Source organism: Achroia grisella, unplaced genomic scaffold (assembly GCF_030625045.1).
Source record: "Achroia grisella isolate CSIRO2021 unplaced genomic scaffold, CSIRO_AGI_Agris_v1 utg782, whole genome shotgun sequence".
NCBI classification, from domain to species: Eukaryota; Metazoa; Arthropoda; class Insecta; order Lepidoptera; family Pyralidae; genus Achroia; species Achroia grisella.
In genome coordinates this window covers 5,165,084-5,179,140 of record NW_026713022.1, presented here as the reverse complement: position 1 = coordinate 5,179,140, position 14,057 = coordinate 5,165,084, and the positions used below count along the sequence as shown (strand labels likewise).

Genomic DNA, 14,057 nt, shown 5'->3' with positions numbered 1-14,057 from the left:
AAAAGCAAACAATAATAAATTGTTATACATACATGAAGTAGACATATCTTGATGATATACCGGTATTATACGACACATTTTAGTAAGAATATCACAAAATATTTATAGAATTTCACACAAAAATACGATACATATCAATGTACCTTAACCGTTATACGTCACTGACGGTAACGTCATTCTCAGATGATCAGCTGTTAGTGCTGTACAATACTGACAGTTGCAGTCAGACGGTCAGTCAGTCACGATTCTGACTGTTTGATTAACCGCTAATTTTAAAACAGTCAACTGTTATAGCGTAGTGGTTTACTATCACGGCTAGTAGAAGTAAATGATTGTTGAGAATAATAGAAGACCCGAGTCAGTCAGAAACCAATGGCTCTCGGCAGAGCCGGGCGGCGGAAACGGGCATGCAACGCATGCAGAGCATGCGGGCGCCTCGTCTAGAATCTATAGAATACTTAATAAATTATAATAAATAATCTAACTTAACTATGAGTACGGAGACATATACCGCGCTAGGATAAAAAATGCATGCGGGCACTGAGGACCCTAGCGTCGGCCCTAGTTCTCCGTTATCTCTGCCTACCCTGTAAGGCATCTAGCGTGAGGATCGATATATCCATAGATCACTGGTTATGTAATAATATATCTATCTATAGAACTGACTCTCCTGTGATGGAAGAAACACTTACAACAAACAAAATTAATCCAAAGTAGTTATTTCACCCCATGTCATATAGAATTCAACTGTAATCGATGATTCGGATTTATTTACATTACACAGTTTTTTTTTTAACTATTCTAATGCTATTGGTCGCATCAGTCTTTTACAGCTTTAACTAACGATGGGGGGTGAGTGCAGATAGCTCTCTAAACCAAAGGAAGGACTAATGGAGCGAATGAAGACCAACCTTGCGGATAAGACTACTACTACGACTCCTAGTAGTACCTTATGGCACTACTAGTTCGAACTTCGGCTCAGGCCGTCGTAATTGGGATCGCCGTTTGAAATCGATCTGAAGGGTTACGTTGCGAGTCAATAGTTCTTTTGGGAAAGAGATTGCATAGGCAATATTATATGTCATAGTCTCAATATTGCTAGCAATGCAACTTTTCAGGTGAATTCTAATCTATTGAACCATTCCTGAAATTCATGTCCAAAAACGTGCAAATAAAGTGACGAAAATCGTAAAAAGTATTATTTTTTTACCACAATAATTACAACTCAGGACAATTCACACAGATTCATCTAGATGGGACCCATTGGGATCATCCCAGATCCATTAGGACTAGTCCCAAGACTGATACAAATACTTAAATACATTTTAAAGTGAACCCGCTACCATCACAAGTACCATGTCAGGTTGACCTCCACGTGGTTCCCCTTGGAAACCAGCGTGATAAATTGGCATTTCCCAGGATGGGCTAACTGATCTGACTTCATGCTCATTTGTCATCCTCCACTGGTGCTTCGCCAATGTAAACCGTAAGTTACCGTTTCCGCTATAATAGCAGAAATACGTGTACGATTTGTTGCTTTGCAAAATAGTCAATGTAGGTAGTAACATGGTTAGTTAACGATTTTATGACTTATATGATTAAAGATAAGTACATATCTTTATATTTATGACATTAATCAATCATATAGGTCAGCCGCCACCTCGATATCATTTCAAAATACGTCTTCCAAATATATAAGTTCCAAAATACTTTGATTCCGTCAATAAATCAACTGATCGCTGCCTGTTAGTCATGAATTTATTTTTAACGTATATGTCAGTGCTTCACTTGAAATTCGCTGACTGAAATAAATCTAGCTCTATTAACAGTAAAACATATTAGGAGCGTTTTAGATTGACCGCCAAGGTCGTGAATTCGTGAATGCTTCGTTAGCATTCTCTCATTATCACGCCATTGTGTACCTCAAGGCATCGTGTCTTGCGGTTTTTTAGTAGATGTCCACACTCCCTATTTACCCTCGACTTTGGAGGGGACAGGGACACATTACTGACTAAGTAATGTGATTTGATGACACAATTGTTAGCAATATACCATTTTAGGTTGACCTACACGCGGTTCCCCTGGAAATAATCATGATAAATTCCTGGTGAATTTGTCACAATGCGCTAAGAAACCCACAACGCTTATGGTTGGCGTAGGTGCACATTCTATTATCATCAATAAAAAGAACCCTTATGAGTTTTGTGTGAGTTAGTTTTTCAATAAATTCCTACAGGATAAAAATGGATTAGATTATGCAACGCTGTTTATATTTCTTGATACTTTAAACATGTTTAAATAAAAAAAAATCTGATTATGTACAATCCATTTGGCAGTTGCAATTGCAAAAAGTATAAAAGTTTTAAGATAGATAATAAAATCTTGTTAGGATTTATGAATTTTATTTAATAAATAGATTCATTTTAATATTATTGAATCAAAATATTCCATTTATTTCATTATGTAGAAACGTAGCATAACTTTCAAATTTTCAAACCATTTTAGCCGGTTTATAAATGAAGTTTAGCAGGAAAACTTAACCCGAGCTGGCAACACTGACTCAGTGTACTTTGGAATTTGGATTTATCTGTTTATCACATCTTGTTATCGTAATTTCAATTATAATTTACTTACTACTATTAATTAAATTAATTGTATCGACTTATTACATCTAAATACAATGAATCAATTCGGATTAATAGCTAGAAACTTCTCTAGTTCTAGTGCAGTGCAAAGTGCAATCAAAAATGTTACAGTTATTGGAGGTGGTTTGATGGGCTCCGGGATCGCTCAGGTTATTCAAAATTATATATTTTTTAAATGAGACAGAGTAAGAACTATTTTCTTCCTCTCAGATAATCAAGGTATAAACGGACTGGCCATAAATATTATTGATATTTACCATACTTTTATGGTAGTAAAATGTATGGTATGGAAAGTCGAAAAAAAAAATACTAAACAGCTCGGCCAGTATCCTTTAGGAACCGGAGATCCGTCTCCAAAATTAGGCATCATTAATACGATATTTATACAAGTATAAAAGTACATAAATTTCAATTTCTACTCCAGATTTATAACTAAGCTGCATAACAATATTCTAATAAGTTTTTTTAATTAGAGCTTTGATACACCTTAAAAAAATCTTATGAAAAAAAATTTACTTGTTTCAAATTAACTTCAAAAACAACTTTTTTTTTCATGTGTTATGCAACATCTTTATCATATTATTCATTTTTAAGATATATGTTAACATGCTAATTTCAATATTATTTTCTAATCAATTGTAATATATTTTGTGGTACAGGTGAGCGCCCAGGCTGGTCAGAATGTGATCCTTGTAGATGTCAGCAATGATGTGCTGGCCAAGGCCCAGAAGTCTATCGGTAACAATCTTGGCCGAGTTGCTAAGAAAGTATACAAAGATAAACCTCAAGAGGGTGAAAAGTTTGTTGCCGACTCCTTAGCAAGGATCAAGACATCTACTGATCCTGTTGAAGCATCAAAGACATCTGATTTGGTTGTGGAGGCCATTGTTGAGAATATAGATGTGAAGCATAAACTATTTAAGCAGTTGGATGAGGTTTGTTGTATTCTACTTTTAAATTAATACAGGCAAAGTGTTTAAGTGTATAAATAATTTAAGACTTTAAAAAAGTATTAATTTTTTAATAAGAACTCCTTAAAACTCCAAAAAAAATTATATACATAATAATGTATATAAATTTTTTTGTTTCAAAATTAATACAGGCAAACGTTTTTTTTTTGTTTTTATATATCCTTATAGGAAAGAATATCCATCTTAAAATGTCTTATTATAAAATCTTAATATAGACAAAAGTTTTTATCAACATTTTAAGATGTCACAATACATTTATTTTTTTAATAATAAATGCTTTGTACAGCTGCATGGGCTTAGACTCTTTGCCTTTCCTATAAGGATAACTAAAAACAAAAAAAATTTGCCTGTATGAATTTTGAAACAAAAAAATATATATATAATAAAGGAATTATTAATTAGAAATTAATACTTTTTTAAATTCTTAAATTAATAAGTCAGTTAAGCACTTAAGTTTTCACATTAAATGACAACTAAACTAACTGTTTTCTATCTACAGGTTGCTCCAAATCATACAATCTTTGCATCCAACACATCTTCATTGTCCATAACAGAAATTGGGTCTGTTGTGAAGAGGAAAGACAGGTAAGGAATTATCTCTTAAACTAATTGCATTTCCTATTTGCAGTTAACCTTACAAGCTATAATCAGAAGATGTATTATGGATATTAGAAAATGAGGCTCATTTTCTAATATCCATAATACATCCATATTTACGTCAGATGCTGGCTAGAACTTTGAATTCTAAATGAACAGTTATTTACATAGATAATTGATTTATTACCAACATAACACAAATAATATATAATTTACAATAAGACACAAAATAAGAAATAAAAAATATATATTATTTAATAAAAATTAAAAAAAAAAAAAAAACAAAATTAATCAGCCTCAAGACTTAAATGCTAAAATAAGTTCAACCTCAATGAGGTCCACCTATATACATTACTCGTTAAAAAAAACTAAGATGCGGGTTTTTTACTATATACAGATAGATATTTGTATCCAGTAATGACAAAGTTAACTAATTCTAAGAGCTGTCTTGTCTAATTCTATAAATTTTTCAATTATGGATTTACTTATCTAACTACTACTACTGTCGAGCACAATAAGAAACTTGTGTGTTGCTCTTTTTGATAGAAACATCTTTTATATAAACAACCCAATAAAAAAAAAATCTAACTATTAAATTAATTATATATTAATTAATAAAAAATAAAAAATTAAAAAAAAAGCTACTAAATTAATCAGATAATATTGTCAGTTATGTAAAAATTTTTCTACAAAAACATTATTATCGTTAACGAATTCTTCAATTTTATCATAAGCTTTTTTGCAAAAATAATAATAAAAATAAACTTTTTTCCAAAAAATAACCAAAAGGATAATGTTGGAAGAATATAATGTGGAAGTTTAAGCTATAATAAATACGTAATAAATAATAATTATAATATATATAATATAATAATATAATAATAATTATAATATAATAAATATATAATAAATAATAATAAAAACGCTTGAATGAGAAGCTAAATACAGAAAGTAGAGTCCAGCATACTATACTGATTACTGATTGAACACGGAAGAAAAATAAATAAAATATGTGACAAAAAAATCAAAGTATTTTGTAAATGTATTTGAACCCAAATCAATTATTGTTACAATTTTTTGCCGGACTCTGTTTTTATACAGAAAATCGAAATGCTAATTTAGTAATATGTGTGTACCCCATTGCAACTAATGGTGTATCTAATGTTATATGAAATACAGTATCATCCACAAAATTAATGTTAATAACATGATTTTTGTGAATTTTTTAATTAAATAATTCAATTTTTTTTTGTTGGTAATCAATACAACAGATATATTGTATTTCTGTGTATTTATATATTTATATATGTATGTATATATTGCTTGTAATTTTTGTATATTTATATTTATATGTCTATGCCTGTATATATTTTATATATAGTATATATAATGTGTGTTATTTTTTAATATTTATTGGTATTATTATCCTATCCCTATTATTACCTTTATATATATATATTCATCCATCTATTCATGACAAAAAAATCAACCACTTTTTGTAAATGTATTTTCTCAATTATTCTTACAATTTTTTCTGTAAGAGATCTGTTTTTATACAGAAAATCAGAAATGGCTTCACCAATTTGTGTGTAGTTTTCCAATGGTCTATTTTCTTGTTAATAAATTTTCAGTGTGAATTTTTTAATTAAATAAAATTTTTCTAAATAATACAACAGATATTTTGCAAGTAAAATTTGTTACACTGTGCTAAAACACACACACTTTGGAAAAGACTCTCTAAATCTTTAACTTTAAAGTATAATTTTATACAAATATATATTTTGAGTTAACCCAGTATTATACTAAGTGTGTGATATGTATAGTATAAGTATACAAATATAAAAGTTTACAAAAAATAGTAATCTACCAACACTTGCTGAAATATAATTAACAAATTGTAATATGTAATTATTGTAACCACTCAGATTTGGAGGTCTACATTTCTTCAACCCAGTGCCAATTATGAGGCTCCTGGAGGTGATTAAGGGAGCAGACACCTCAGATGCAACATTCAATACCATGCTGGAGTGGGGCAAGGCAGTTGGGAAGACCTGTGTCTCTTGTAAGGACACTCCTGGATTTATTGTCAACAGATTGCTGGTGCCATATCTGTGTGAAGCGATCAGACTATATGAGAGAGGTCAGTATCATCAATGAGATTATGAAAAATAAATACAATAATAAAAAATTACACACATACATCTGTGATTTTTTTTTATTGTATTTATTTTTATTTTTTGTTATATAATACTAGTATTAATATTCATACACATGGCAGATTTACATTTTTTCTCCAAATCATTGTGAGATTATCATTCAAGTGATATTTTAGGTAATATACAAGATTTATTTATACATATATAATATTAATATTAATTTTATATTAATAATCTCCAATCGAACAATTCTGTGAGTTTTACACAACCAAGTAAAGTTGGATATACATTTTATTATATTTACATCTTTATTGGTTACTCTTTTTGGCTATGTGTCACATTGTGACAATGCCATTTGAATGTCTAAACTAATTGATAACTTGGACAAGTTATTAATTAGTTTAGTCTTTGGCAAATGCACCAACGTGCCAAGCCACAAAAAAAAAACTTGAACAAGTAGTTTATAACTATATACAGGAATTTTTGTTTACTTATATTTTTTACTACGTTATCTTTCCTTGCTTGTTAGAGCGGTCCCTTGCCTTATACCACTTATTTTTAACGCGAATGGCATACAACAGCTTGGCCTTGTAAGTGGCAAAATGAAGAACGAACGAAGCCACGTGATCATGTGACATGTGTATAGTACCCCGCATGCATTGTCATTCCAAAGGACTAAGATATTATCTATACCCTTTGATTTTACTTCAAAAGCTTCGAAAATTGTGTTTTTATACTACTTTATGGTGGCAAACAAGCATACGGCCCATCTGATGGTAAATGGTTCCCGTAGCCTATAGACGCCTGAAACACCAGGGGTGTCACGTGCGCGTTGCCGACCCTTAAGAAACCTTAATATACCCTTCTTGAAAAACCCCATGCTGTAGTCTCGTGAGAAAACCTCGGCAGGAAGTTCAAATACATATTGTTGTATAAAAATTATATATTTAACTGCAAAATTTATTTTAATGATTTGAAACAGGAGATATTTTTGCGTATTAATATCAAAAGAGTTTTCTCAACATTTATATATCAACTTTATGATTTGAACAGGAGATGCGTCAGCGCGGGATATCGACATTGCCATGAAATTGGGCGCCGGCTATCCTATGGGCCCACTGGAGCTGGCTGACTACGTAGGTCTGGACACCAACAAGTTCATCCTGGACGGTTGGCACAAGAAGTACCCCGAACAACCTCTCTTTAAACCAATCCCGTTGTTGAATAAATTGGTAGCTGAAGGAAAACTTGGCATTAAAACCGGCGAGGGATTCTATAAGTATGATAAGAAATAAGTTTGTATAAGTGTATTTTTGTATGATTATATTTTTACCTCTATATACCCCATAAGAGACCCAGCGTGAATATACAATTAGATATTTTTTGAAGTATTTATGTAGTGTTTATATGAGAGATTTATTGTTATTGTTGATACAATTATAATGTATTTATAAAATATATAGTTTCATTTTATTATAATTTCTGATTTTTGGAGTCCAGTTCAGATTTACCTTCTCGTTTCGATATGGCGGTCAGTGTCAATTCAAAACAAAGTTTATTTTACTTGGAACATTGTGACTTCTGGGGTCTAGTAGGTACCTACTGGTTCTAGTACTTTTTGTCAGAAATCTTATATAATATATAAACGCGAAAGTTTTGTGGATAGATTTGTGACTTTTTCACCCAAAAACTACTGAACAAAGTTTACTTTGCAAAAATATAGCTTATACGTCAGAATAACACATGTTAATATTATAAATGCGAAAGTGTGTAATATAGCCGTTTATTACTCTTTCACGCAAAAACTACTGAACAGATTTTGATGAAATTTTAGTGATATAGCTTGTGCATCAAATAACACATAGGCTATATTTTTTATTGAAATTTATCGCCGGTGAGGCCGAGGGCACATCTAGTATAGTAGGCTATAATTTAAACAGATATTATGTAAATTGGGCGAAATATAATGATAAATGTCAAGTAAGTGTGAAGCAGATGGTTGCGCGGCTCAGCCAGTATATATAAATCTTATATATAAAATTCTCGTGTCACAGTTTTCGTTCCCATACTCCTCCGAAACGGCTTGACCGATTCTCATGAAATTTTGTGAGCGTATTGAGTAGGTCTGAGAATCGGCCAACATCTATTTTTCATCCCCCTAAATGTTACCACCCCTAACGTTTTTTTATATATATAAAATTCTCGTGTCACAGTTTTCGTTCCCATACACCTCCGAAACGGCTTGACCGATTCTCATGAAATTTTGTGAGCGTATTGAGTAGGTCTGAGAATAGGCCAACATCTATTTTCAACCCCCTAAATGTTAGGGGTAGTCCACCCCTAATTTTTATTTTTATTTTAAGGCAAAACAACGTTTGCCGGGACAGCTAGTAATTAATTAACATTATGTGGAGTGAAGTAGCCGGTAAGTATATGTATAATAAATAAAACAACCTAAAGCTAAGCTATAATAAAATATAATGTATAGTAACAAATTACATTTAGCTTACAATTAACTATATGTAAAAAAGGCATTACATTAATATTTATCTCATTGCTAGCAATGTACGTCAGGTTGACCATACGGTTCCTCCTGGAAACCATCATGTTAAATTCTTGGTGAATTAACCACGATCACTGACCTGACCTCATAATCATCTTATTACCCTCCACTGGTGCCCCGCCAGCGTATATAGTTAGCGCAAGCACCAACGAGTGTACCATAAAAAAATTATCTATGCATATATTTAAATAATTTACAAACTATAATCTTTTTGAGTATAAAACTTATGTTTACAACAAGTCATAGTCGTCGTCCTCACGCTTCCGTTTCTGAGCCGTCTGTTGCTGTTCATCCACCTCCATCTTGACAGGAGCTTGAGATGATGGGCCTGCAGTCACGCGAACCGCTGGTTTGGCGATCACCTGGTACAACAAACACAAATAACACTGCATAACTCAATATATTATTTTATTTTACTTGTTACACCTCAGGTCAAGGATGTTATGGATATGAAATTTCGGATACGGATAGGTTTCGGATATAGGAATGATTATTATACCGGATACGGATGCGGGTATGAAATTATTTCGGATTATCCGTTAGTTTCGGATACGGATATTATTTTTTTAAGGAATTTCAAAAGTAAATTACAAATAGCTAATAAAATGGTTACATAACGTGTCTCTATTAGGCTCCGCCCCTATCCGAAATAATCCGAAACTTTTATTTCGGATTCGGTTACGGTTACGAGTATTTTTTTATATCGGATATCCGATAGTTTCGGTTACGGTTACGGAGCTCCTTAACATCCCTGCCTCAGATATGGTTTGGGTGTTTTCTATATATATTATGTATGCATTGCATATATGTTATAGGGGGATCACTGTACGATGACACGAACAGCTCCGCTTTATAGGAGTATTCCAATATAACGCGTTTTATACCCCATATATTAGTGTGGTTCCAACTCCCCGCCGGACCCCCCTAAACTATACTATTTTATAAATAAACTTACGTCATTTTAATAAAGCTGAACTTTATATATATTATTGAGAGAACTATTAAACTGAGTTTCCTAAATTGCCAGACAGTTTTCTTGGTTCCTTATCCTACCAGACTCATTGAAACCGTATATTGGGAAACCGTAGATTAGAAATGACTTAAAATAACGAATTTGATATGAATTTTTTTACACCTTTGTTACCTGCCAAAGGAACCACGATCCAGGTTTCATGTTTGGGGATCGTTCTTACCTGTGTTGGGGACACACATACAAGAACTTTCACGTTTACTAAAATGACGTACGTCTGGCAGTCGTGGGCTCTTGGGCTACAAGCTCAGCTTATGACTAGATTGTGCAGAGTGGATTGTCTAGGTTATTATTACTAGCTACTCTGTATGCTATCCTTTCTAATATTATAAATGCGAAAGTAACTTTGGCTGTCTGTCTGACTCGTTTTCACGCCTAAACAGAATTTAAATGAAATTTGGTACACAGACAGTCAAGACCCTGAGAAAGGACATAGGCTACTTTTTAATGCGAATAAAGGGTGGTAAGGGGTTGAAAGGGGAGATAAAGGGTTCTATGGAAATATCGTCATTTTTAAAACTAAAATCTTGAAAATTATTTTCTAGGCTGTTCATTAAATATAAATAAATATGACTAAGTTTGTAAAATTGTTACCCTTAAGGGGGTAAAAAATAGGGGATGAAAGTTTGAATAGAAAATAGTCATTTTTGAAACTATAACGAGGAATCTTTTTTTCTTTGCCTTTTTTGAGTTAGTTGTTAAATATTTTTTTCCATATTTGGTCAAGGTCACAATAACGCGGACGAAGTCGCGGGAACAGCTAGTTCTATATATATAAAATATCTTACTCTATCAACAGTTTCTAAATAATCATTAACTCACTAACCTTACTAGTTGAAGTGAACTTCAGTACAGGTTTCGGAACAACATTAGGTTTGGATACATTCACTATGGTTCCCGGCGGCCTCTTTACCACCACATTTTGATGGCCGGGTGTAGGTTTTGCTGTTGTTATAGTTTTGATTGCTGGTGTGGACACAACAGTGGGTTTTGTGATCACCTTCTTGGTTGCAGGTTTTAATCTGTAGTTCACTCCTGATAAACAATATCTGAAAGATAGGATTCAATTATTATATACTAGCCGTGCCCGCAGTTTCATCTGCATGAATTTTATAGCCTATGTGTTATTCTGATAAGCTATATAACTGTAAAGTTTCATCAAAATCTATTCTGCAGTTTTTGCATGAAAGAGTAACAAATATCCATCCGTACTCATCAACTTTTGTGTTTATAATATTAATAAGATTTATTCTCTACTATGATGTTTACAAAATCAAATTCGATAACCGTAAAAAAATGCTGTTCAACAGATATCACTGGATTATATGGAATACCTATATTTTTATTATATAATCGAATGCCTTATAATATTTATTATAAAATTCTCACTAAAATAATTTAAAATGATGCAATAATTGATAAATATAGGGTATGCTCATGACCAAGTTACAAAACTCAAGTTTCTCTTTGTGTAGATACCAATAATTAATTATACTTAAATAGTGCTTCTCTGGATGTCATCAAGAGAAGATGGCAATATGTACATGTATATGTACAAGTTATTAAGTGTTAAGTCTGTGTTGTTTAGAGGTTTAGCACACTGCCTTACCTCTAATGGTCACAGATTCATATCCTTGCATGGTACAGACATTTGTATATATGAGAATGAATGTTTATATATGTCTGGGTGATTTTTATATATCCTAATATAATAAATGCGAAAGTAACTCTGTCTGTCTGTCTTTTAATAGCTGTTATTGTAAATGTAGTCTGTTATTTAAATAATATTTGGTACACAGATAGTCTAGACACTGAGAAAGGACATAGGCTATTTTTAATGTGAATAAAGGGTGGTAAGGGGTTGAAAGGGGGAATAATATGTTTTATGGAAGAATCATCAGTTTTGTAGCTAATATATTTTTATATAAAATATATCTGTGTATTTTTAACAATTTTTTACCACCCATAACACAAATGCTGCTTAGGTTCGTACTACATGGCGCTGTGTGAATTAACTTAAAAATTATAAGGTTCTAGAGAAAGAATTACTCAATGCTTATTCATTTGACTGCTACTGAATGCAATGACTAGATGGAGTCATAACAATTCAATTCCAAATATGAGTATGAGAGGTACTATGGGTGACACTGTTATATGATGCTATTTATGTATGCAGGCGTAGACTAACAGTTCCAGCTGGGGGGAAGGAGACTGGTAGTAATGTGGACTAATGATTCCATTGCTAGCAATGTACCATGTCAGGTTGACCTCCATGCGGTTCTCTCTGAAAATCATCGTGATAAATTCCCGGTGAATTTGTCCCATTGGGCTAACTGATCTAACTTCATGACATCCTATCATACTCGACTGGTGCCCCGCCCGCGTAAACCGTTAGCGCAGGCGAGTGCACCATTCCATTATCATCCTTTAAAAAAAAACGGTTCCAGCTGGGGGAAGGGGATTGTTAGTAATGTGGACTCATGTCAGGTTGACCTCCACGCGGTTACCCCTGAAAACCATTGTGTTAAATTCCTGGTGAATTTGTCATGATGGGCTAACTGACCAGACCTCATGCTCATCTTATCATCCGCCACTGGTACTCCGCCAGCGTAAACCGTTAGCGCAGGCGGACGGTCCATTCCATTATCATTCATAAAAAAAAACGGTTCCAGCTTGTTCATCATTCCAATATCAATAAAAATTACACTTACCGATCGGGTGGTAATCTCAAACCACAATGTGGCCTGATCAAAGGTAACGGGTTCACATTTTTCACCCTAGCAATTTCGAGAAGCACTTCCCGCTGAGGAGGGCTGGTGAAAGATTTATCCAACTGCATCTGCACGGCTAACCTCACATCATCTAAGTCTAAGGTTTTCTTCTTTGCATGATTAGCAAATACACGCGCGTCATCCAAAATTGAGGTTACGTAGCGGTACGTGAACTCCAATAGTTGGTTTACCACCCTCGGCTCATAGTCTGCGATACCTACTTCTTTCATAATGGACATGATAACTTGAGCGTCTTTCGGGACATATTTTGTTTGCGTGTTCGACTTTGATTTATCTTTTTCCGACATATTGATTTGTATTTATTTTTACACGTAGCACTAAATCACTATTAAACTATTCTTGGAGTCTTTAAACATATAGAATAATCGGATAACTGATAATAATCAAATAAATAATAAACAAACAATTTCACATTTTCGGCAGCTCAGGAAAGTCAGTACAGATCATAATACAGAATTGAGAATTCTGAGACAACAGATTATTACTCTATGTTGTCAATCAAACTGTCAATTGTGCCACTAAGTCTTTATATAGTCTGTGGTCTCTACAGCACCAACCAATTACAAAAAGAGTATTCACGCCCATACGTTAGAGATTATATTTGACATATATTTTTTCGATTATTCCATAGTATGGTATTAAGAATGTTGGTTGAATCTGAAATTGGGTTTAAGCTGTGAGCTTGTAAACTTTTCAATTTATAAAACACGTTTAAGTAATTTGAAAAACAAGGTGATTTCTCAACAGTTGTAATTTTTATTTTGAGCAGACGCCTATATAAATGAAATTTTACGTAACTGAGTATTCCGCAATGTTGTTTATGTCAATTCAAATTAAGAATGCTTAATATATAAGCTGCTTATTCAGTAACAAAGATACAAACTTGAATTTGTATATCTGTTTATAATACTAGTCGTTTCATGCTTCTTGGTGGAGAAACAATAGTTAGTAATATTAGTACTGTGGCAATCACTACAATAATAATAATCTCAGGACAATTCACACAGCAGCGCCATCTAGACCCAAGTTAAACTAGCTAAAGCTTGTGTTATGGGTACTAGACAACTGATACAAATAATCAATTTTACCACTGGAGGAACAAGCCCAAAAATCCTTGGTACTCGCGGCCGCACCTCAACTCGTTATTTTATAAATACAATTGACGTATTGTAAGTAGTATATTGCTTGCGTCAATATGATAATTAGTATATTCCTTGCACTTAGTTAAAACACACGCCTTTTGGTCGACTTAGAGTTGACCATTCGGTTTTGTGTATTTTACAAAATAAAACAGATTTCCATA

At 32.9% G+C, this 14,057-nt stretch overlaps 3 protein-coding genes across 3 annotated transcripts in view; 1 reads left to right on the top strand and 2 right to left on the bottom strand.

Moving 5' to 3' along the window:
• The window catches only part of LOC131851220 (inositol polyphosphate multikinase), a 43,486-nt gene extending 43,334 nt beyond the window's left edge, over positions 1 to 152 (bottom strand). The window contains exon 1 of the mRNA XM_059201676.1: positions 33 to 152. The gene's annotated coding sequence lies outside the window, so the exon portion shown is untranslated. The remainder of the gene's footprint in view (positions 1 to 32) is intronic.
• A 2,397-nt stretch (positions 153 to 2,549) lies between these two features.
• LOC131851246 (hydroxyacyl-coenzyme A dehydrogenase, mitochondrial-like) lies at positions 2,550 to 7,810 on the top strand. Its single transcript, XM_059201713.1, has 5 exons — positions 2,550 to 2,794; positions 3,305 to 3,580; positions 4,116 to 4,201; positions 6,139 to 6,353; positions 7,423 to 7,810. The coding sequence occupies exons 1-5, from the start codon at positions 2,681 to 2,683 to the stop codon at positions 7,662 to 7,664; spliced, it is 933 nt and encodes a 310-aa protein (XP_059057696.1). The 5' UTR covers positions 2,550 to 2,680; the 3' UTR covers positions 7,665 to 7,810.
• Positions 7,811 to 8,830: 1,020 nt separating this feature from the next.
• Positions 8,831 to 13,203, bottom strand: LOC131851248 (transcription initiation factor TFIID subunit 9). Its single transcript, XM_059201716.1, has 3 exons — positions 12,674 to 13,203; positions 10,789 to 11,011; positions 8,831 to 9,294 (listed from the first exon to the last, which is right to left on the bottom strand). The coding sequence occupies exons 1-3, from the start codon at positions 13,039 to 13,041 to the stop codon at positions 9,163 to 9,165; spliced, it is 723 nt and encodes a 240-aa protein (XP_059057699.1). The 5' UTR covers positions 13,042 to 13,203; the 3' UTR covers positions 8,831 to 9,162.
• Between the last annotated feature and the right edge of the window lie 854 nt (positions 13,204 to 14,057).